Source organism: Argiope bruennichi, chromosome 9 (assembly GCF_947563725.1).
Source record: "Argiope bruennichi chromosome 9, qqArgBrue1.1, whole genome shotgun sequence".
Classification (NCBI taxonomy): Eukaryota; Metazoa; Arthropoda; class Arachnida; order Araneae; family Araneidae; genus Argiope; species Argiope bruennichi.
The window spans coordinates 126,842,681-126,866,859 of NC_079159.1; the positions used below are offsets into that span (position 1 = coordinate 126,842,681).

General features: G+C 27.8%; 1 protein-coding gene across 4 annotated transcripts in view; it reads right to left on the reverse strand.

The window, feature by feature from the left end:
- Window positions 1–710: 710 nt before the first annotated feature.
- The window catches only part of LOC129983833 (pre-mRNA-processing factor 39-like), a 36,757-nt gene continuing 13,288 nt past the window's right edge, over window positions 711–24,179 (reverse strand). For all 4 annotated transcript variants that reach the window (XM_056093491.1, XM_056093490.1, XM_056093493.1 and 1 more), the window contains 11 exons: window positions 22,227–22,394; window positions 18,867–19,098; window positions 15,943–16,053; window positions 15,477–15,641; window positions 14,403–14,529; window positions 8,975–9,183; window positions 8,796–8,855; window positions 7,614–7,795; window positions 4,541–4,618; window positions 3,340–3,484; window positions 711–1,314 (listed from right to left, as the gene is read on the reverse strand). In XM_056093491.1, coding sequence (XP_055949466.1) covers window positions 1,249–1,314; window positions 3,340–3,484; window positions 4,541–4,618; window positions 7,614–7,795; window positions 8,796–8,855; window positions 8,975–9,183; window positions 14,403–14,529; window positions 15,477–15,641; window positions 15,943–16,053; window positions 18,867–19,098; window positions 22,227–22,394 — 1,543 coding nt within the window. In that variant the 3' untranslated portion in view covers window positions 711–1,248. The remainder of the gene's footprint in view (window positions 1,315–3,339; window positions 3,485–4,540; window positions 4,619–7,613; window positions 7,796–8,795; window positions 8,856–8,974; window positions 9,184–14,402; window positions 14,530–15,476; window positions 15,642–15,942; window positions 16,054–18,866; window positions 19,099–22,226; window positions 22,395–24,179) is intronic.

Here is a 24,179-nt window from a genome sequence, read left to right on the forward strand (position 1 = left end):
ATTTTAATGAACAAACAACCTAAAAGTATGTTACCACTATCCAAATCTAACTTTCCAAACTGCAACACATTATCCTGGAAAACTAAGAAAATTAAAGTTAATTATATGCAATTTTTTGGACCAGTTTTCCAAAGATTTCACAGATGCGAAATGCACACAAATTGTATGATAATATTCAAATGTATGTACATTCAAACTGTTTAAAAATTAACTAATTTTTTTTTCTTTGTAAAATCAATCAATAATGCAGGTCACTGCACATTCAAATATCTTGCAAGGAAGCCTCTTCATACAATTTCTCTATAGAAACACATCTCTAAATAGAATCAGATAATGAACAGTAAATATTAATAAGAAAATTTAATTTATAAATTTGTTTTTTAAACTCATGGCAGAAATTTCAATCAATTTAAATTTAATCAATGAAAATTTTCCTAAAGGAAACCAATATTTTTTAATTTGACAAATACTACTAGTTATGCTGTACATAAATCTTCAACTCATAATTGATGGGAGAATTTTTCAAAAATAGAATCAGAAAAACAATTATTTTAAATGAATAGGTTGAAAAGAAAATGGGAGAAAGTTCTATTTACAAAAAATCAGCTATCCATAATTTTAGCAGCATACCTATCGAAGGCTTAAGTTTCCAACTCTGAAGAATTTGCATATAAATAAAATAAAATAATAAATAAATAAAAAATAAAGGCTGAAAATATAAAAACCTTTATTTCACCAAAAGTGCTATTGTTTAAAATGACAATTTAAGAAGAGATGATAGTTGCAATTTCTTTGGGACTATCATAGCTTTATGTGACTGATGATAAACTTTCACAACCAATTATTGAGGTATTAAGAGCATTTAATCATAAATGAAACCTTACTTTATAACAAAAGAACATTTAATTTTTAAAAGTACCACATTACAAAAATTGAAACACTTCCAATAAAATACAAACTAAATTTTATGTTTAACTTGTATGGTTACAAGTAAAGAAAATTCAGGTTGTGTAAACAAAAGAATGATACATATATATAAATTTTTTTATCAGAAACAACCTACATTATTTATTTCAAGGTCCTATATTACAAGTTAGCGAACAAAATGATATTCTAACTGAATTAACAATATGTAGTTTGTAAAAAATAAATTTTACAAATTGCTTTAAAAGAAGTAAAATTCAGTGATGTATGAATTTATTTATAATGCAATTCATGTAATGTTTCTAAACAGGCAATCCATTTGTATTAATGAGAAGAATAATAATTTGTTGCAGCATAAGGCGTCCATGCTTGTTGATAATTGTACGAATTCTAGAAAGAAAGAAAATGTCAGTATTGAAGAAATGCAATTTTAAAGTATGGAATAAAACTCTGATAACATGCAACGGTAAAAATTATTTTTCACAAGCACTTGATACTATTTATATTTTCATCTACATTAATTCAAATCAAAACATATCTGAAAAATTATTCACTGAATTATAAAAAAGAGCCATGCCACATGTCTAGTAAATTCAAATATTTAATGGTCTTGGGTAGTACACATTCTATTTTAGTAAATTGGTCGATTTAGTTTCATATTTCAACCCATATTAACATGTCAATGCTTTATTTTTTTATAAATATATTTTATTAAGGTTGTGAAAACGTATTTTTATTTATTTATAAGAACTTCATGCTGTCCAGGATCCATGTTTATACACAATATTATTAAAACAGATTTTTAGTATTTTTAAATAAATTAACAACAAAGTAAGAATAACGAAACATGCAAGAACCTAACCAATTATATTTGACACAGCATTGATATTATTCTAATATTTTATAATTCACAGAATTTGCATTGTTTACAAACTTATTTATTTGGCCATTAAGCGAATAAAGATTTTAACTGATTGTGTGGTCTCCTCTCTGCCAGAAGTCTACCACTGTTATATGTGGCTGAATTATACAAAAATCGACTCCATGCATTTCTACTATAAGATTTCAGCTGATGAAAACAAAAAAATATCTTTAATGGTCTGAAAGCTCGAATTTGTAAATTATATTCAAAAACAAAACTTTCAAAGACCATTTTTGATGATCATTTACTGCTTTAAATACATTTTATTTAATTATCAAATACAATAAATACACAGAAGTATAAAGCATATAGTGAAAGAAAATCTAAAAATTATATTACAGGTATTGAAATCCTATTTTAAGGCAGATAATCAAAACCAAACTACTTCATAAAGAAGTCCAAATTTAAATATTATAATTCCAATTTATTTATTCTTTACCCAAGTTAGTTTAAAAATTTGTTTTGCTTATTTTATTTGTATTTCAGAATAAAAATTACATGAATTCCACAATTTATGTCCATTAGATAAAAATTTATCAAAATACCAGTAGCAATTTGGTTGAAATAGTTTCTCAACTTCAAAATGAAAACAGTGATTGTTAATATAAAAATTGATTTCGTGCAAAAGTAAACAGCATACTTAAATATATATTTGTTAGCCCACAATTCCAACACTGTTGTGTGATAAAAATTTATATATATATAAGACGGAATAGGCTACAATAATCAATTTCATTTTGGTATCCAAACTATTTTCCATCTGCTACAATACACATTTGGACCCTTGTTTGAATCTCATAATCCACATTTTTTAGTAACTGCACTGCATTATGCTTGATTATGTCTTGCATTATGTCTTACATTTAGCAATCTTACTGAGTTGGAGCCATATTTTAACCCAGAAGATAACATTTATTGTTATTATTGTTTCGTGAAGTCATAGTTTTGGAAATTGCAAATAAACAATTATGGAATATATGTGCTTTATTCTTAGCATCAATGTCCACAAAGCAGTTTTCCATACCATATTGGCAATTTTCTCTATAACTCTGTAATGAATTCTATCCCTTTCTCTTGTGTGATGTAGGGTAGCCCATTAAGTGGCCTTATCAAACATAATATAAACATTTTACAGCACTTAGACAAAACATTTACAACTATAACTGCAATCGTTCTGAATTAGAAAGGAGTAAAGAATTTAAGTGAGTTTATGTTTCATAGTAGAATTTTAAAAAAAACAAAATCATTGCATTAAAACTATTGAGCAACTACTAGGCAATTGATCTATAGTATCAATTCAATTTTTAATAAATGCTCTTTGTTATGCAACAACACACTTTGTATTAATCTTAGCTTTGAATATTCACAGATTTATATTTATACCCCAAAATGGTAAGGTGAAAAACATATAAAGAAAGGATATACTAGAGTAACCATATTATAAAAGTAAGCAAGTAATTTTTTAGTAAAAATAAATAATTAATAATACAGACCTGGGCATAATTTGCCCATGCAGAATGAGGATATTGATATGAAGCAGCATCTGCAGCAACCACACTAGCAGTAGTACCAGCTGTCGTTGCTGCGACAGCAGAGCCATTTACTTCTGTTTTCGATTTCTTCTCCTTACCGTCCTCTCTGCATTAAAAATTAAACATAAATACTAACCCATTTATAAAAGCTAAAATTTTTTATTTAAGCAAATAAATCTTTACTCAATTTAAAACAATTGAACCTAAGCAACAACTTGCAAGATTTTTGCTGTTTTGTTGTTTCAGATTTTAATGTCCTTCGAAGCATTAATTTTACAAAAAAATTATGTTATAACCAAATAGTTACTTTTATAATGATATCGATTGTGTTTCCATATAAATTTTATTTTTAATTAAAAAATATATTTTTTAAATTCAAGTTCATAACAAAATGTTTTGAAATATTATGGCATTCAAACTCCTCCATCAAAACAATCACATGCTTTTGCCCATCATTAACTCTGTAGTTAGATTTTCACTTCACTGATTAAATTCAAGTGAAATTTAAAAATCAAACAGCATTCCATATTAATCATTTAACAACTAAAGCAATGAGTAACATAGGCAGAGAATATGGTCGCCAATGTGATGACTAGTTTTTAAAAAAATGTCTGCAATTTAGAAAAAAATTGCATCGTTATTAAATTTGTATAGATAAAATAATAATTTTTTCCAATTTAATTTTGAGCAATAATATTTGTAGAATTTATCACACACACACACAAAACACCTATATTTGGTTTAATTTTTCTAATTAAAATTCCATCCTCCAAGATATATATGTGCCAAATTGGGGAACTGCAGATCAAACGGCTTTGCATGTAGTGTCAACACACAGACAAAAGACACATATTAATCTTTATTATTAACTAATGTACTTTGATGACCAGCTAGTTTGCTGAGCACATTGGTTGGATTTAATTTCAATTAAATAATTTAAATATAACTTCCTGTTTATGATTCTATCAAATGGCTAAATAATAAAGACATGTTATTTTAACTATTTTAATGTTCTGTTCATTGTATACATGAATCATTCCAATGAAGACCAGTCCTAAGAGATAACATTATTAAAAAAACATGAAACATATATTTCACAGAAAACTATATTTTTAAGCATTCTGCATAACAAATTAAACTACAATTAAAAATTTAACATTACCCATCTTCTGCAGATCTTTTTCTGGAAGAAAAATGGGATTTGTACATTTTTGCATATTCTTCATAGGCCTCTTGAATTCTATAATAAAGAAATGTCTTAGTAGAGAGTACCAACAACGTTCAAAACATGATCCAATTGTCATGAAATATTCAGAACTAGAACAATTAAATAATAATTATTTAAATAAAAATAAGAAACAAAAACTTATCCACTCTAATATTCGTTAAAAAGTGAAAGACCTTTCTCAAAATGAAAATATGACAGCTACTTAAAAACTTTTTACTCTTCATTTGACAAGTTTTTGTAATAAATACTAAATTAATAAATAAAAACCAAACACTGCGAATGTACCAATTAAACCATGCAAAGACATATTTTTATAATTAAAATATTTTTGGAATCAAAGCTGAAAGAGAAAATAAATTAGGGTAATATATCAGGTCTGGAAGAACTCTGATTCTGGTCTTTTCTTTAGGAACTCAAAAACTGCTAAAAAAATTTCTTTCTCTAAAACATTAAAATGAAATAGACAATGCACAAATAAAAATCTATTGATAAATAAAAATATTTAAACAAGATAAATTAGAATAAAAAAAATGGAAAATTTATAAAAATGTGTTAAATAAGAAATGATATAATAACAAAATAATGTAAATAATTCATATTATATGCAGATAAAAATACAGATTTAAGGATACAGATGAAAACCTACTGGCTTGAATGGCTCTATGTCGGTATAATTACTATATCATTTTAGTAGGTAATCAATTACTTGCATTTAAAAGCAACAAAATTTTTTGGAAAAAATGAAAGATGGAAGAAAATTGTTGAAGGTTAAAAAATTTATGTAGTTACAGAATAATTTAAGTAATTGATTTAGTATTGTTTTGTATATCTTTTTAAAAATGTTTGAATTCAAAAGTTAAATCAAATAAAAATAATGAAAATTCATTTCTTTTGCCTTACATGTGTTTTAATGCCAATTTACTAATATGTCATTTATAAATAAGAAACCAATTTAAATTAGAGGATTATATATATTATATAATTAACACAGTATAGAGAAATCTTTGACCTGCAAGAAAATATTTTTGTCAACATACAAAATCTTTTATTTATAATAATATTAATTAAATGTATTATTCTGTGTGATTCTGTGGAGCCACACACATTTTTCAGTCTTTGTAGTATAGAATTGCTTTAAAGAGAAATGTTTCGAACACATTCTGAAAATCATACATTTTTATGCAATTTATTTCATTTTCCTTCATACAACCAACCCTTGATTTTTTTTTTCTGGTTTCAGTTTTAATCCCAAAAGTATTTTATTTCATTACTTGCAATAAAATATAACCCAGCTTATTGAGCAACAACTAAAAGAGCCAAATTTTCTCATGTGGCTCATGAATTCATTGCCATTCTCACATACTCCAAGCATTATTAATCTTATCTTGTCTAAATCTTCTACTAGATTAAAATATTTGCTTTTGCCATTTTGAAATATATTATTTCCCAGTACCCAAACTAAAAAATTCCAACATTTAATACCAATTGTTGTGTGCATACATATGTGTGTGTGTTAAACCTGCTTTGAAGAAGCAAACTGTTTTTAAATAGTAAAATGCTTTATTCCAAGAATCACGAGGAGAGCAGTATAGCAAACTAAACAGAAAGTATGAAATAGAAAATGTGAAAAAATACTTTGAGTTAAATAAGTTTAGAGTGATTTGACAAATTTTTAGAACATAAATTAAGAATTTATTACATGCACTGAACATTTAAAAAAAACTTTTCCCCCCCAAACTATTTATGTAATTTTCAACTTTCAAATATTTTCCAAACTTACTCCACAAATTGATCCGAAAAGTAAAACTTTTGTCATATCATAACTGATTAATAATTTAGTTTCAAATATTTATAAAACTAAAAATGCAATTTTTTGGCTACATAAACATTTTTTGATTTTTAATGTCCTTTACAATCTTTATGTCATTATTTAAAATTGATTTTGAAAATAAATTATAAAAATATTTTTATTACAAAATTTTAAACTTAAAAATTAAATTTTCATTTTTGTCTAAAATTTTTTCAAAGAATTAAAAACATTTAAAAAATACAATCTTTCTATAATATTTTATACACATCTAAATACCATTATTTTTATTTGAAATCTTATGAAAGATCAAGCAATTATCTCACCAGATAGTTCTAATCTCTACTACTAAAACTTAAAAAATATGGGACATGGAACAGGTATCTTATATTAAAGAAATATTATGAAAAAGTAAACTTGATATCCCCACATCACTGGATTTAAACAATTAATTGTCTTTTAAAACTGTATATATATATATTAATAACAATCAATAAAACCAATGAACCATTCGAAAACAACTAATAGATGAATCAATTTAATTCATGTTGTGAAAGCTTCCGATTCATAAATTTGTCACTAATGATCACCAGCTTCCACACCAGATACATTTTGATCGCAGTAATATTTCACAGAGAAAATGGGCTTCACAAATACATGTTTATACAATTAATAAACAGTAACATCGAAATAATTCAATTAAGAATTTATCGCAGATATAACTCATAATGCTTAAATCTAGTCATCCCGTAAACCTAGTTTAAATAGTATATTACTCTTTTTAAACTGTGAAAAAGATGAAACAATTATTGATTAGTATATCTTGAAAACTAATCCCTTTCCCCATATTTCATAATATTAATACAAAAATCAAACAAGTTCTAATTTCAAAATCTCTCTTATGTTAATGCTTTGTTTGAGATATTATTTAACTATATTTTAGAAAATGAAATGAGTGAATTTTCTTCTTCCCTCTTTAGTCAAGCACTTTCAGATTTAAACAAAAATTAAATGACTGGCCAGATAAAATCTTCATTAATACAAATAACTAAAACTGCATAAATTATCTAGCAGCAGAGAAGAGATCTTTTCAAATAATGACCAGGAAATTTATAAAAAATAAATGCCGAGAGAATGCATTGCATCCCAACTGATATTTTCCACAAATAATTAGTTTATTAATAATTAGTACCAATTTACCTTTGAGGATCTGATGAGAAATCTTCAAGGAATTCCAATTTCCTTTGGGAGAAAAGCAATTTTTGATCGTTATTCATATCACTAGATAAAGCCATATCAAAAGCTTCAAGTATAGCAGACTGGTCCATTGGATCTTGTTGAAAGCCCACATCAATAAGTTGCAATAAGATATATGGATTACTCTACAAAATAAAAAATACTCTAGTTAAAATAAGAAATTGAAAAAAAAAAAAGAAGCCAGTATTTGTTTTTTTCAATATCATTTAAAGCTATACAATTTCTTTCAACATTAAAAAAACCAGCAGGATTGGTCTCCCCAAAATTCTCATATACACTTTAATAAACTTTTCAAGCCAGGGAAGGCCATATATGTAACTGGCGTAGAATTGTTATCATATATACACTTTTGGCATGAAATTAACATTGTTACTGAATCTATCATGTCATTTTTGGTGAGTATTCCCTGGCATGAGATTAAAAAATTGAATTTGTGTTTTAGACATGTTTTTCTCAAAGATTCAAACAAAAATTTGACATAAAACTACACCTGTAGTCAAAAAAATCGCATACCAAATTTGATATTTAAAATATTCCTGCATTTTTGAGTTATCACGTTTACATATTTCTGAAAGTAAGTAGACTGACAAACAATCAACTCGTAATTGGCTTTGGCTCAAAATCTGACAGGTCTCTTCACTATAAATGTTAAATCTGTACCGAATTTCATCCATCTTTATCCCTAAAATTTGTCCAAATTTTTTCTCCACAAATTTTATCCCCGAAATTTGTTAAAATCAAATTTCAACCATCTAGCTCAAAGCGTTCTTGAGTTGCTTTGTTACAGACAGACAAACATTTTTTAAAAATATAGACGGAGATGTTAAACGTAAAGATTTGTCAAAATCTCAAGTTTGAAGTTTTTGATGAGTAACACGCTAATTTCTTATTTTAACCCATTGAAGACAGATTGCACACCCCATATGCAAAGAATTTCCAAGCCAAAAACAGGTAAGATGGTGTGCACCAAACGTGCAAAGATATTGAATTGTAATTAAAAATCAGTATGGAATTACAGATTCTGGGAATGTTTTCAAAAAAGTATTTTGTCTTAAATGGGTTAATATAATGCATCAGAAGAAGGATAGTATTTTTTTTACACATAAAGAAAGAAGAGGGACTTACTGGATCATTTTTCAAAGCATTTGTCAAGATCTCATTTGCTTTCACAAAATCACGCCTAACCTGCAAGAATTTAAAATTGACAATTTTTAATTATATATCAAAAATTTTATCTATATTTTTAGAGTAAGGAAAAAAAAAGTTAATGATAATAAAATATCAAATATATCAGCCTTTCTTACCTTGTACAAATATCTTGCATATTTAGTAGCAAAATGAGAGGACATCTGAGCAGTTTTTGCATCAGCAATGCATTTTAAATACAACTCATCTACTTTATCAGTGTTGCCCCGCCGCCTTTCCAAATTAATTTTTCTTATAGTTATTTCCAGCATATCCTTTATTGATTCACCTAATTCATCTAATATTTGAGCAGCTTTATCAATATTGCCTATAAGAATAAGTAACATTAATATTTACACAGATTTACTACAATTTATCTTTAGCCATTCAATAATTAATAAAAATATAGTTTTAATACTGACTTATAATTCATAACGGATTGCTGTTGTAATGGTTTATTAATCAAATAGGGTCATTTAAACATCAACAAAAATTCTTTTTAAATTAAAGATAATAAAGTTTTCTTTTGTTAATGTTACTGTAATTATGATTTACCTTTTCTGTAAATACTAGGAGAGATAGAGACTATGTAAAGCAATTTGTGAGAAAAATGTTTATACTTTTAAATGTATTTGCAATTCCTTGGTTATAATAACACCTTTTACAGCTCATTCACAATATGCATGAAGTAAGATTCAACAATTTTGCCGATTTAAGATAGGAAATGTTTTTTTCCAAAATTTCAGCAATTATGATTTAACCCAGAAATGGGCAAATACTACCAAAAATATCTGAAATTGCCTAATTATTTTTCCCAAATATACATTAAACATTTAAATATACATTAAACATTTGGTAATTATCACAATTTTGCATAAAGATAATAAATGACAACATATGGTTTACAGTTAAATAAAGATAAAATAATTGAGCAAATTATTTTTTGCTCTTCAAAAATACATAGTATGTACAAAAATAAACCTAGAGTTGCCTCAAAATAGGATATTAATATATCACAGAATTGAAAAATGCATTATTACAAATTAAAATCATTATTTTTCAGAGTATAAAGTTCAAAATCCTCTTCAGCTTTTTATCCTCTTTTGGATTATTTCCTTTTATTCTTTCTACTCGTTTTCATCTCTATTATATTGTGTAAGTAAACCTTTATTAGATTCTTTCTGAGGTAAATCCATAAGAAGAGATAATTTTTGAAGATGCAAGTTAATACATGAAGCAAATATGTTAATTACACGAATCAAATACGAAGTCTCGCAAGTTGTAATCTGCTATCTCATTTCACAGTTCCAGATTTTTTTTTTTTTTTTGTTGATTTAAAAAAATGCCATGATTAGTTAAAAAAAAAAAAAAAAAAAAAAAAAGCAGTTTTTTAAAACTGCATGCAGACATAAAATAAATTAGAAATCAAAAAAAATAACCAGTTAAGATATAAAATCAAAATTTATAAAATATATTTTTCTCCATTAGCCCCCACCCCCAATTAAAACAGAGCATGTGCCCGCAGCCTCTCACTGCCTACTTTGGATGGCTATTAATTATGCTGACAAAATAAAACCCTCATGCTCAGCAAAAATTCTAATAAAATCTTTAAAAATTCCTCAAGTAATGTACATGTTATTACTTAACAATTATAATCATCCCGGTCTCCTTTATTTATGTAGTTCATAATGATTTTTGTGTAATTAACTATTACTGATAATTTGTATTAGTCTATTAAGTTTTAGTATTAAGTAAAGCGAGAAATATCTTTCACGGTTGTTGTAGCACTGATTTGGGTGATTCAACTCTAACAAAACTATTTTCCATGAGAGAATTACTTATTGCATTGACTTTTCTTGATCTCAACAAGTCTCCTGATCCATGGATGGATTTTCCGGCTGTTTGAAGCCTTGGAGGTATGGGAAAACAAAGGCTTATTGACCTTTTCAACTTATTGTGGGAAAAGGGACACTCACCACAGGAATGGAAAAAGGCCATCATTATTCCAATTAAATAGACCAACAAGAATTCTTGCTCCCCTGAGCATTTTAGACCAATAGCACTTATATGTACAACTAGCAAGGAAATGGAGAAAATGATCTTAATTCGACTACAATTCTTCCTAAACCAAAACAATCTTTATGGCTTTCAAATCTTATCAAAGCAATATGGCTTTTGAAGGGGCCACAGTATCATTGACAATTACAGATGCTCATAACTGCAAGCCAACGCATCATACAGTGGCTGCTTTTTTAGATCTTACAAAAGCCTTCGACAGAGTCTGGAAACACAAATTAATCATTAAGCTGCATAATAGCTTCAACATCCGAGGCAATACTTTGGCATGGATCTCAGATTATCTACAACAGAGATTTATAAGGGTTAAGTTCAATAAGACACTTTCAAACAATTTTCATCTTAGCCAAGGTGTCCTTCAGGGTACAGTGCTCAGTCCAACACTATTCTCTATGTTTTTAGCAGGTACAGAAAAAATTATCTCATTTGGAACATGCATTAGTATGTTTGCTGATGATATTGTTCGTTGGAGCTCTGGATTTGATATAAACCTTCTGGAGTCCAAACTTAACGAGTCTTTGAAGGCCTTGTCTGAGTTTGCTGCAGAACTTAAACTAAAATTTCATTCTGCCAAATCGATTACCACCTTTTCTACAACCAATAAATACTCATACAACTACAAACCAAAATTGATGGTTGAAAATCAAAAACTTGCCTATGAAAAAACACACAAAATACTTAGGATTTGTTTTAGATTCTGAACTTATAAGTAATAAGCACATTGATTACATCGTCTCAAAAGCAAGAAAACGATTAAACGTCTTTAAATATATTGCAGGTAGAGACTGGGGAGCTGATGCGACTACCCTTAGAACTACTTATATAGCTATCATCAGACCTTTACCTGAATACATATTTCCAATTTATTGCCGTGCCTACGATTCCAACAAGAAGAAACTTGAACAGGTACAACTGAGTGCAGCTTGTATAATAACTGGCCTGAAACGAAGTTGCCCCTCAGATATTGTCCTTTATGAAGCAGACTTGAAACCTCTCCATGTTAGAAGACATGCTAACCTTATTAAAATATTACAATAAGCTTTCCAGTTATGGCATTCAAAGCAACACTTCAAAATACCTAAGTAATTGGACTACCTCCACAGACTCAAGAAAAATAGTATCTTTAGTCAAATATTGTCTCAGAATGCAATTCCTAAAACTGTATTCACATTCTCGTCATTCCTGTATGAATCCGACTGAAGAAATTACCAGGGTTCACTTTCATTTTAACCTTCCTGTTCCCATTAATAAAAAAGAAAATGTGTTGGAATACCTTAGACAATTAGCCATGGAAGTCATTAATAAAATCCCTAAATGAGACATTAAACTGTAGGTAGTGGCATCTATATTGCAATTCCTCGGACTAGTTTCTCTCTATGTCAATGAAATCGAGACTTTTGTTCCGTTATCAGAAGCGAACTACTAGCAATCGATGAGGGACTTAAGACCATTCTATACGAAAATAATTATAAGAACTTTTGGATTCTTACCAATAGCCACAGCTCAATGGAACACCTTAACAATTGGACCTATGTTGGAGATAAAGCAAGTTTGTCTATTCTTCAGAAGTTGAAGCTGATTTCACTCCTACATGATATTGATTTCCAGCGGATCACATCCCATGTGGATCTACATGGTAACGAAATAGCAGACACGTTTGCAAAGAAAGGAAGCAGCCTAGCGACTTCATCTTCTGCTGAACTCGCATACTTAGAACTCTTCTCTCAGGCAAAATCCCTAAAAAAAGTATTGGATGGTACTCTCTACTCATGATTGGTATAGGGCCAGTCCTAAATTCTTCCTTGTGATAGAAAAACCAACACTTGCTTGTCGCACCTTGCCAGTGTCTTCTCTTTTCTCAGGGTGAAAATTCTTGCCCACTTTGCCCAAAATGCCTCTAACATCAGGCCTCTGCTGAACATATTCTAGACTGTTAGGACTTAGGGGAGAAATTTATTCTTCTCCCTTCCTCATTTTTGACATTCTTCTTGCCAACAGATATTGAGATTTGGTTTGACTAAGTCAGGCCATGGAGATTAGCAATAACAACAACAACAGATTTTTTAAGAATTAGCTAATACAATTATTTTACTTTCTCTGCTAGACTCCCCTTCTGCTCTTCTTCTTTGTATCCGAGAGGAATATTAAGCATTAAGATAATATTACTTATCCCATTCATTGAAACAATCTTATTCATTAACAAAGTGCAATTTTTGTATTTAGTACTTACTTTTTAAATTTTGTAGGGTTATGCAATGATAAATTTCCCATGATATATCTTTCTTTATATATATAATTAATGTTTTAATACCTGTTTTTAAATTTATTTGCATCGATCGCTTATTACTATCATTATTAATCAAGGCTTTAAATTGTTTACGTGATTATTTGTTCTATTTTATGTAATTTTAAATGTTTACATAAAGCTGTCATTTAATCTTATTAAAACACATTTTCAACATCTAAAGCATTTAGTTTCTAGATATTTTTTCACTTAAAACTGCAAAGCAAGAGTAAAAGTACATTAATCTTCCTTTATGTTTATATAAGGAATACCATAATACAGTGGTGAGAATAACGACCATCTATAATTTTACGATATCTACTAAATTTTCTGAATAATTGTCTTGTGAATCAAATTTGTAAATGGACTAATCCCCCCCCCAATTTTCCTTCATTTCAAAAGTTAAACATGAGAAAAAGTAATAAGTTAAATTGAAAGTCAAATTAACCTTAAATATTGCATTCAATTATATTCATATTGTTTTAAAAAGTACAATGCACTACAAGAAATAGTTTTTTTTTTCTTTTTGCTAGTCCTGTTGTTTTTCCACCACCATATGACATCAAGAACCACATATTTCTCAATCAAAATAAAGGTAATTAAATTTCATGTCCTTTCACACATTAAAGAAAATAAGAACCAAGTCACATTTCTGAATTCATAGCAAAGAACTAAATAAAAAGTATATTAAAAGTCCTAAAATAAAAAAAAAAAATAACTAAAAGCAATAAATTTAAGAAGAATATTTGTATTTCATTCATCACATATTTTAATATAGCATTTATATACAAATTATATTAAATGCTGAAAACATTTATAAAAAATAAAAATGTGGTTTAAATGCTAATGAAACAAAATGCTAATTTCAAATTTTGACATTCCAAAAAAAATCTGATAAAATTTTCTACCTTGAAGAGTTGTTGTAATTTTGAAATTATGTTGTAAGTCTATTTGCAAGGAATAAATCAATAAATTAAATACAGTGATTCACAATTTGCTCTTTAAAAATTATATGGTTCTTCATCAAACTTCAGTAAACTTTTTAAAGTAAAACTTGAAATGCATTTTCAAATATTAAATAGTCAAAAGTAAATACAAACTATTCTGACTGAAATAATCAACTAATTATTTAGTTTTATTTCTTGAATTTAGAGCATTATTTATAAGAAAGTTCTTAATACACAAACCTCTCTTCTCTTCAAATGCTGCCCAAGAAAAATGAATACTAGGCTTTCTTGGTAAATGAATTTTACATGCTCTCTCATAGACCTCACTTGCACCTTCTGGTTGTCGTTCTTCCATATACTTAGCATACTAAAAAAGAAAATAAAAATACCGAGAAAATACTGTAAATTAGTAATAAATTATGAATATCTGAAAGTGTGCAAGATATTTTTAGAATTTATATCTGCCACAACATTAACCAGAGTATGTTCTGGTCTTATTAAGGAGGGAAAAGAAAGAAAAATGACTTTTAATCTCTTAAAACAGAAAAAAATTAAAATTCAAGTTTTTATAGAACAAATTTACAAAATTACATAATTTTTTTAAAGATTTATTCTTTTTATAATATATATTCATTATTTCTACTATTTAATAAATAAAAACAATTTTTATTAAATTTTTTTTTAATTTGAAAAATCTATTATTTTCAGAAAATTAGCAGTTGTAGTTTCAGTTTCCTTACACTGTTGCCATGATATATTTACCTTTAATTGAATTTTTTTTTTTTAAATAGGTAATGGCAAAAGTCAATTTTATATATTAAGCTAATTAAACCACTAGGGATATCAAATTCTGTGGATTTATGGAGGATCCATTTATAAAAACTCTCCAGAATAATTATTTTGATAACTAATAAAATCAGAATTTAATGCAAATATTTTATAATACAAAAAGGAATCAATCATCCTCTTTTGGGCTTCCATTATCACAAAGATATAAGTTGAAAATTATTATAAAAGATAAATTGATTTCTATTTAAATTGTTTCAATCAATCTTGTGAATTTTTAATAAATATTATATAAACTATTTTAGAAATACAAGCACACACGCACACACTTCAAAAAATAAAATTAAAAATTTCAAAAAATTATTTATAGATGCTATGATAACTCGTATGCATTTAAACATTTTTAGGGAAAAGATTTATTAGTCCTTTAATTTTTTTAAAAATATATATGCTTAAATTCAATAAAATCAGCCTTTAAGCATTTATGAAAGTAATGGGAAAAGTTACAAAATAAAAAGTTATATTCACCTTCAACCACATGTCTTCATATAAAGCACAAGCTATCATACATCTCTCAAACAGTATAACTGTGCTTTCATGACTTCCATTTTCTATTTCATAATCTAAATAATCTTTCCAATTTTTCAGTTGAGCTCTCTCTAACGTTTTCACATGAAAATAAGGCCTCTTGATCTGAAAGGAAATAACAGAAAACATGCCAATTAAAGACATTCAACAGACTGTTATTAAAGTTACCCTAGAGGGACTACAGTAAGTTGCATACCTTTCCATACCTGAACCAGGCTGCGGTCATGATAAAGAAATCAGGGCTTCAAAAATCATTCTCACCATAGAAACTGCATGTAAATGGTCATATACAGACATTGTTATATACATAATTCTATGCACAGAGGCATGCAGCTTTGTTTGTGGTTTCTTTTACACCATTATGGTGCTTTATACTTAGCATTAAAATGATAATCAATCTACTCACCGCCTCTTCAAAAGACCAGCGTTTTCCCACTTCTATTTCATTTTTCTCATGTAAGATTTTTCTCTTCTCTACTATTTTTTTCTTCATCAGTTCAATTTCTTCAGTAGTCATCTATGAGAGAGAGAGAGTTATAACTGGTAAAGATTAAATATCCTAAGAATTCAACATGTGCAAATAGTTATTTTTGAGAATTAGTGAATCACATTTGACAAGTATCAGTAAGTCAAAAGAGATTATTACTAATTGCTACTGAATAAACATATAATTGCCTTTTTTTTCTTCATATATTCTGCAAATTAGTAAATATGCTTTTATAATACGTTTCTTCTTCATTCTATAATTGTGGTCTTGACTATAAAAATCTATTAATACTTACAAAAACTAAACTGATCTGAATAGCTGCAATAACACAAAAATTCTTTTAGTCCTGAAACAATGATTAAAGAAAATCATTCAGAACTTTCATCAACATATGCATCTTACTCCAAAAAATTATAAATAAGAGATGCACATAAAATAAATACATATACAAATAATAATCCTGGTTTATTTAAGATTATTAGCTTTATCTTGATTACAATTATTTACAGTACGTTGTTTATACATTATTAGAGTTGCCACTGATACATGGAAAAAGAATTCCCTGTACATACAATCAAAATACAAGGAAATGTGCAAACATTAGTGTACTGGTTTTAATGTAATATAATTTTAAGAAGTAGAAAAAGCAAGGAAAGAAAGAAACAATTTAACATTACTTGAAATAGCATTTTAAAAGGTTTATATTTACATAGAGAAAGGGGGATATATTACGTCTCATGCTGTTCAGTTGCAAGTCGCACAAAATTAAGGACTCAGGTGGGGGGAAAAAACCCCATTTTTACAGGACACAAATTATTTAACGATTACTTACACAAATTTATTACAAAGCAAGATTACTATTCATTTTGGCCAATTCAAGTATTTGAGCAAATTTTGCATACTTTTCAGCCATTAGTTTCATGGAGCTGCTTCACATATAAGATATGACACTTTTTTACTGCCTAATATACAGTTATTAGCTAATTCACTTTCAGTCAACATAAATAAAAACATTTATAAAATTACTGAATACATTAAAGGACAAATCAGATGCAACAAGTTTTAATTTCATTACTTTCAATACTATAAATAATGCGGGAGAAAAAAAAAAAGGACCAAAGATTTTTTTTTTTACATAAATGGATACTTATTAATTAAAAGTATAAGAGCCAAAACTTTCCAAATGTAGAACCAAAACCAAATTGGCATCGCAACTCTATGTGCATGATTCTAATTCACAACAAAACAAGCATCAGTTTAAGCTGTTTATATTGAAAGATGTCCAAATTATTGACGTTAAAGATGGAAAATAATAATAATCTATACTTATAATAAAGCTCAATATGTGTGTGTTAACACTCAACAGGTCAGACTGTTTGACCTACAGCTACCAAATTTGGTACATGTATACCTTGGAGGTCAGGAATATACACCTGGGGTCCTTCTTTTTGAATTTTTAATTAGAATTTTAATTATTAATTAAGAAGTAACTTTCCCGCCAAAAAAAATCTTCATTTCCCCTCCGCCAGATGAGTAAGGCTTAAATTTCCCCCAGGCTAATGAGATTAGGCTTAACATTTTTAGACCGATTATTCAGAGACTTTCATTTTAAAATTTGTCGGGTGACATAAACATGTTAAGAACTATTCTAGAGTTAGAAAATACACATAAATTTTTAGATTAAGAATGTGTTCTATTTCCCATGGAAGTGATAAGTTGTTAAATAAGAAGTTAACAACTAAATGTTAAAAGAATATTGATCATTGATCAGTAAAAATGCTGCCATATAAAGATGCTTGAAAAATAAATTTATTCTTTTAGCTCTGTGCCTAGTTCAGTGATTTTTTTTTTTTTTTTTTATAAATACAGTAACTATATTAAAAATACATGACAAAGAAATTAAAGTTATGGCTGAAAAATCCCAATTTAAACATTTTGGATAAATACACCTCTTTCCACATTGTTAGTTATGTCCAAATCTCTTAATCTAATGAAAGCAAAGACACATTGTCTATAATTAAAACACCCACACCCACAGGTAATTCCAAGCCTATTTCTCTTCAGTTTCTAATATACATATACATTTTTAATTTATATATTTTTTAACAGTAGTATTTAAAATATATGTAGCTAAGATATGTAGATTCGTATATTATTAAAATTTCAGATGAAAAGGATTACATTTTGATCTTAATATTTTTGTCACTTTACTCTTGAAGTATTAAATTTAACACTGAAGCGCTGTCAATTCTCAGATGTCAACTCCCAGGAAAAACCTCTAAACTTTTATGCATTCCCCACATGATTATTTTGCCAAAATAAGGATGGGATGAACAAAAAATGCATCTAACGCGACGGAAGTTAAGGACAAGGTTTAACAAGGAATTTTAGAAACACTTTTAAATTAATTTTTGGATAACTTTGCTTAATAAAAATAATTACTTCATTGTCTCAATATTCAAATTCAAATCAAAATTGAAAAAATGATTTATATTTTCTTTGGTATAACTTTAAACATATAATTAATCTTTGAAAATAGAGAAAAAATACCCAGAATTTCAGATCAGTAATATTTACAGCTATATCTTCGGATAATACCATTTATCTATATACGGCGCATGTATGCACATCATTAAAGACCAAATAACTAACTGATTGATGAGCTGTATGCTGCAACTATTGAGATAGATCATGCTCTAATATAGCACCATTCTCAAAATCTGAGAGATCCTTCATTCTTCTGAATGTTTACAAGAAATTTATGAAAACAATCCAGATATATATATATATATAATTTTAAAATTCTAAATATTACTTTATCAGAATCATATTTTCTATCTTACCATATTTTTTTCAATATTAGTGCCATCAGGCTCCAAACCAGGAGGTGCATCATCTGTTTCCATTCCAGGAGGAGAGGCATCTGAATTCTTGTCTGTAAGCTTATCATCATCATCATCTTCATCCAATACAACATCATGTTTAAGAGTATTAACAACATTTTGCCACAATTCTAAGAATTCATCAGTGGATAGAATTTCCCTTGGGTGATTTTTTTTCACATGTTTTCGAAACCTAAACAAGAGCAATTACCTTTAGCAATAAGAAAAGCACAAGATTAATTCTCCAAAAACCCAACCATTCCAGCTGGATAACTTTTGGTTGTCAAGAACAGGTTTCCCACTGAACAATTTATATATTTTTTAATAACTTGTTTTTCATGAGTAAATTTTTTCTAAAATGTGCATTAACCTTTTTATTTATCTGGAGAATTTAGAAAATTATACATAAAAAAATGCATATAAATCTTTTATACAATTTACAGATTGTGTCCAATCTTCAAGAAATATAACACAAGTTCTATGACTTTTCTCAGAACAAAAGAAAAGTTACAATCCACTTTTTGAAGTAAAACATTAAACAAGCTCTCTTAAAAGTTTTATCTGCCAACATTTCATGAGTCTTTTTTACACAATTTTAAAACTCAAAACTGGGGGTAAAAAACATTTTTAATTATTTCAAAGTCATTTCCACACTAATTTTAATAACTTCTTAAAATTTAATTAGATATATACAATTTGTAACGATAATTTTATAATTAAGATGAAATCTAAACTAATTTCATTATTCCATTCAATCATGTGCTTTTAACCTATGTTAAAAATTGAGGGAAGAAAGGGTGTCTCTGAACATTACTTCTGAAGTTGGATTTTCCTTCTGAATAGTTTAGTTATATTAATGTTCTGTTTTAAAGCAACACTAGGGCTATTTAAGGATAGACATTGCAATTTTGAACCGCTGTCAGACGCCGAGAACGACACCCGAGTTGGCACCCCGTCTCCAAGCTTCTGTACTACACCAGCAGGAGGATGTTTGACCCTGACGGATTCAGCATGCACCAGATCAGCCTATTTACAGGTTCTTGAGTGGAATCGGGTCTTGAACCTGAAGCCCAAGCCCTTCGGTTCCGAAGCCAAGACCTTACTACTAGGCCATCGTGGCTTCATTTGCATTCTGAAGTATATACACTTCTTAATTTGTACATTATAAGGTACCAGTGTTTTTTAAATTCATAACTTTTTTAGACTCATCAAACAGGAAAGTGAAATTTGAAAGTAATAATTTTATATTAATAGTTTAACAAGTGAAAAATTTAATTTCCCAAGAAAAAAAATAACTACCTTACATAGAGTCAGTAGACAAATTTTACCGTAAAAAAATTGTACCTTTCAAGCAATAAGTATTAAAATATTACATAGCATAGGTATTATTATATTGCATACTAATATTAATGTAATAGTTTTGATTATGTTTTTAAAAATCTAATTTCACACAAGCTACCAAAGGTAATCGACTTCCTACATCCACAATTTAATTGAAATAAAAAAGTACTAATTCATAAAAATATCTTAATTTTACTTCTGATCAGTACTTGGCAGAAATAAAAATTAAGAAATGTTTATTTACATTTTAACAAACTTGAAACAGTGTCATTGAAATATTTAAAAAAAAAACAAACATAACTCCAGTTGACTGGGCTTGGAAATTCCTTCCTTGTATGGTAATTCTGCTTCGCTGTATCCCCCCTTCTTATTCCTAGAAACTATACAGAAGGGGGGGGGACCTCTGTATAGTTTCTAATTGTTAGGAAAAATGCAATAATGTGGAAAATATACATAATAGGCATTTTACTGGTTGTTGAGTTAGCTTTTGATAACAAGCCTCTAATTTTGTATCCAATTACATTGCCAAATTAGAAGCAGAAAAGGTGGAGTAAAAGAAAAAAAAAAATTGCCATTAAATAAAAGGCTTATACGAAGAACAGTCAAATGTTAAGATTAGCTTAGCTACAGCAGGACTAAATTTTAAAAATGCTTACATCTTGAAAGATATTTAATTTTTTTTCCAATTTGTTTGGATTTATCGTAATTCTATTTAAAGACGTGTTAAATAGAAGGAAATACATAGTAAACATTTTATTAATATTTGCATTACTTCTGAAAAAATCATTTTTGCTGAAAAATTATCAAGTACTTTTCTGTCAAAATTGGCAATACCTTAAAAAAAAGTTCTGCAATTTTAAATATTATAATAATTGTCCGGAAAATAACTGTGAAAATAAAACTTTGAAAAGATCGCATTTAGCTAACTGATTTTTGAAAGACAAACAGCACCTTTCAGGACCTTAATGGAAGCGGAAGATGTGTTCAAACTTGATGATGGGATAAAATGTTAGTTTAATTTTTATTTCTTTAAAATTAATTTTTATAATACCAACTGAAATTGTAAAACAACATTTTTAGCACAGACTATCTTTACCTCTTGTTTTTTTCAAAGGGTTTAATGAAAAATCAAGTGCATTCATGGGCCCAGAGTAAAATCAAATCTGAAGAGTTTTTATGGACTATAAGTATCCTGCCTTTTTTTTTTTTAAATCCTCTTGTTTCTCACAAAACAGGCAATAATTTCAACAGCCTAATATTTTCAATTATTTAGAAATATTACAACCTTACATTCATTTTTGAAAGCCTTCAATCATTCAGAAACTTTCCAACTATAGTAAGTTTACAATAAATATACACACATTTTTCTTATAGTTACAAAACTTTGGCACTAAAAGTATTTAATAACTCACTAATAATAATACTGAAATACAATAAGCAAATGATCTGTAAAGAATAACCTTACATGTAAAAATATAACAATCAGCTGAAGTGACTTAAAACAAATATCAAATCTTTAAGGTGAATAAATTAAATCGTCATTGAAAAATGAATTTTCCCAAACTAAATAAGCAAAAAAGTCAATATAAGGGATATTTTCCTTCACACTAGCACTATTTCCGTAAATTAGGAGAAAACCTTTTACATAAACTTCTGAAAGCACTTCATATTGAGAGATAAAAAATCAGACAACACATTAAAAATTCATCAGTATAATTATGCAAAAACAGCATGGGAAATTTGAATTAAAAAATAATAATAAAAAGAAAAAACCCTCACACAAAAATAAGCAAACAAGTAAAAAAAAATTTAAGGTTCTTGTAGTAAAAATAAGAAGTTTTTATAGAATTTCAATGACATTGAACACCCCGTCTCAATATATAAATCTTGCAACTTTAATATTTTTATTTGAAGCAAAATACCAAAAATATAAAAAAATGCAATCAATTTCATAATACACATATAAAGAACAAAACATACTTCTCAAAATGGTGACTGTATAGCTGTGTAGGAATAGTTAAAAGTTCATCATAAGCTGCAGTGACTTCTTTTAAATTTTTGTTCTCTTCCTCCCAATTTACATACAAGTCCCACAACCTGTCAGAACGGAATTCTCTCCCAGCTGCCGCTAGAGCTCTTTTAAATAACCTATAAAATAAAATAAGCGACTTTGAAATAAAGAAGCTAGATGAAAACATTTTTTATAATAAGGAAATTTTTTTTAAAGAAAAAATGTTTTATGTTAATAAATTTAACATGAAACAACTGTTTTTTTTTTAAAATGCCGGTTGGGGAAATGTTACACATGATAAATCTTCTAATGATATAATTTTATTAAGCAATTCCTGGAAAAGCCATAAACAAAACAGTATTAGTCTCTCAACAAGTAAAAGAGGGTTATATGCAATTTCACATATTTATGGACATTATATTGATAATAAATTTATAATCTGAACTGAAATGCTAACAAATAATTGATGCTGTAACTTTAAATTCAGATAGACACATAGCAATTCAGTGCATTAAATGCACTATGCATTCAAATAAATTAAGTCATACAAATTTACTTTTTCGTTTTGTGTAATTAGAATCTACTGAAACTGAAATATTAACAGCAAATTTTCTTATAAATGCCATTAATGATGAAAGTTACAATATTCTACAGGAAATGTTTCCTTTTCTTAATTTTTGAATATTTATGATGTATTCATTATTAGAATTATTGGAAGAATGCATCACTAGTAGCAGGGATACACTGGGATGAACCAAGCAAAATTTTTCTGATTGCGTTCTCAACTTCCTTCACTCATCTTGTTATGAGCCCTAGAAGATGAAACTGGATGCATATATCAAGTTGTATGGAATTTCATTATTCATTTTTGCTATTATTATATATATATATATTTAGAGAGAGAGTGAGAGTTATTACCCAAGGATGTGGTACTCATATTTTGAATTTACTTGTAAATAATTTAAGTTATCCAAATGGCAAAGAATAAATTTTGCATATGATTAAGTATTTTGAAAATAAACAGATGCAAAATCTTCATAATTAATCAAAAGAAATTTCATTGGACTCTTTAACTGACATGCTGAAAAGTTAACATCAAATATGACCAGCACTCATAAACATATTTGAGAATATTTAGAATTAAAAAAAAAATACAGAATTGTTTATTAAACTTTACATTAGAAAGAAATTATTATTAAAACAATTCAAGTCAGTACAACTGAAGAAATGAAACTGCAAAAGTGAAGAATTAAAACATTGGCAGGGAAGAGATGCATAATTTAAAACAGAACAAAGCAACTTGGGAAAAAAATGGATATGTGTCAAAAGATAGCAACGACATTAGCACATTTCTTTGTTGAACCGAAATCAAAGATGTGATTTTGTTGAATTGTTCAAATAAAAAAGCAAAACTGGACCATGCAAAGATTTTCAAAAAACAGCTTATTATCTTTGATTGAAGACCAAGAATTGAAATTTTGAATGTAATAGAATATTCAGTTCCACAATTTTATATTACCAGTATTTATTTTAACATCACATTAATTATTTTTATTTTAGGTAATCATTTTCTACAGAAATTCAGTATGTTCCTATCTCCTAAAATTATATTTAAATAAAATCATTGTTATTCATTCAATGCAAACGAATTAAATCATACATTCTTAGTGCAATCCAATTGAATGTTTTTTTTTAAAGAAATAAAATGAGTGCAACAACATATAGGAAAGATAACGAATAAAATAACAATAACAAATACACAAGAGTTGGAACTTTACTAGTGGCAACTATTTATTTACATGGAATACAAAAGTGATTCATGTCACCATATTTTACAGATCTTCAATATAGTCGCCAGCATTGTGTACAACCCATTTTCAACAATGTGGAAATCGCAGCACCTGTTTTGTTGATAGTTCAAA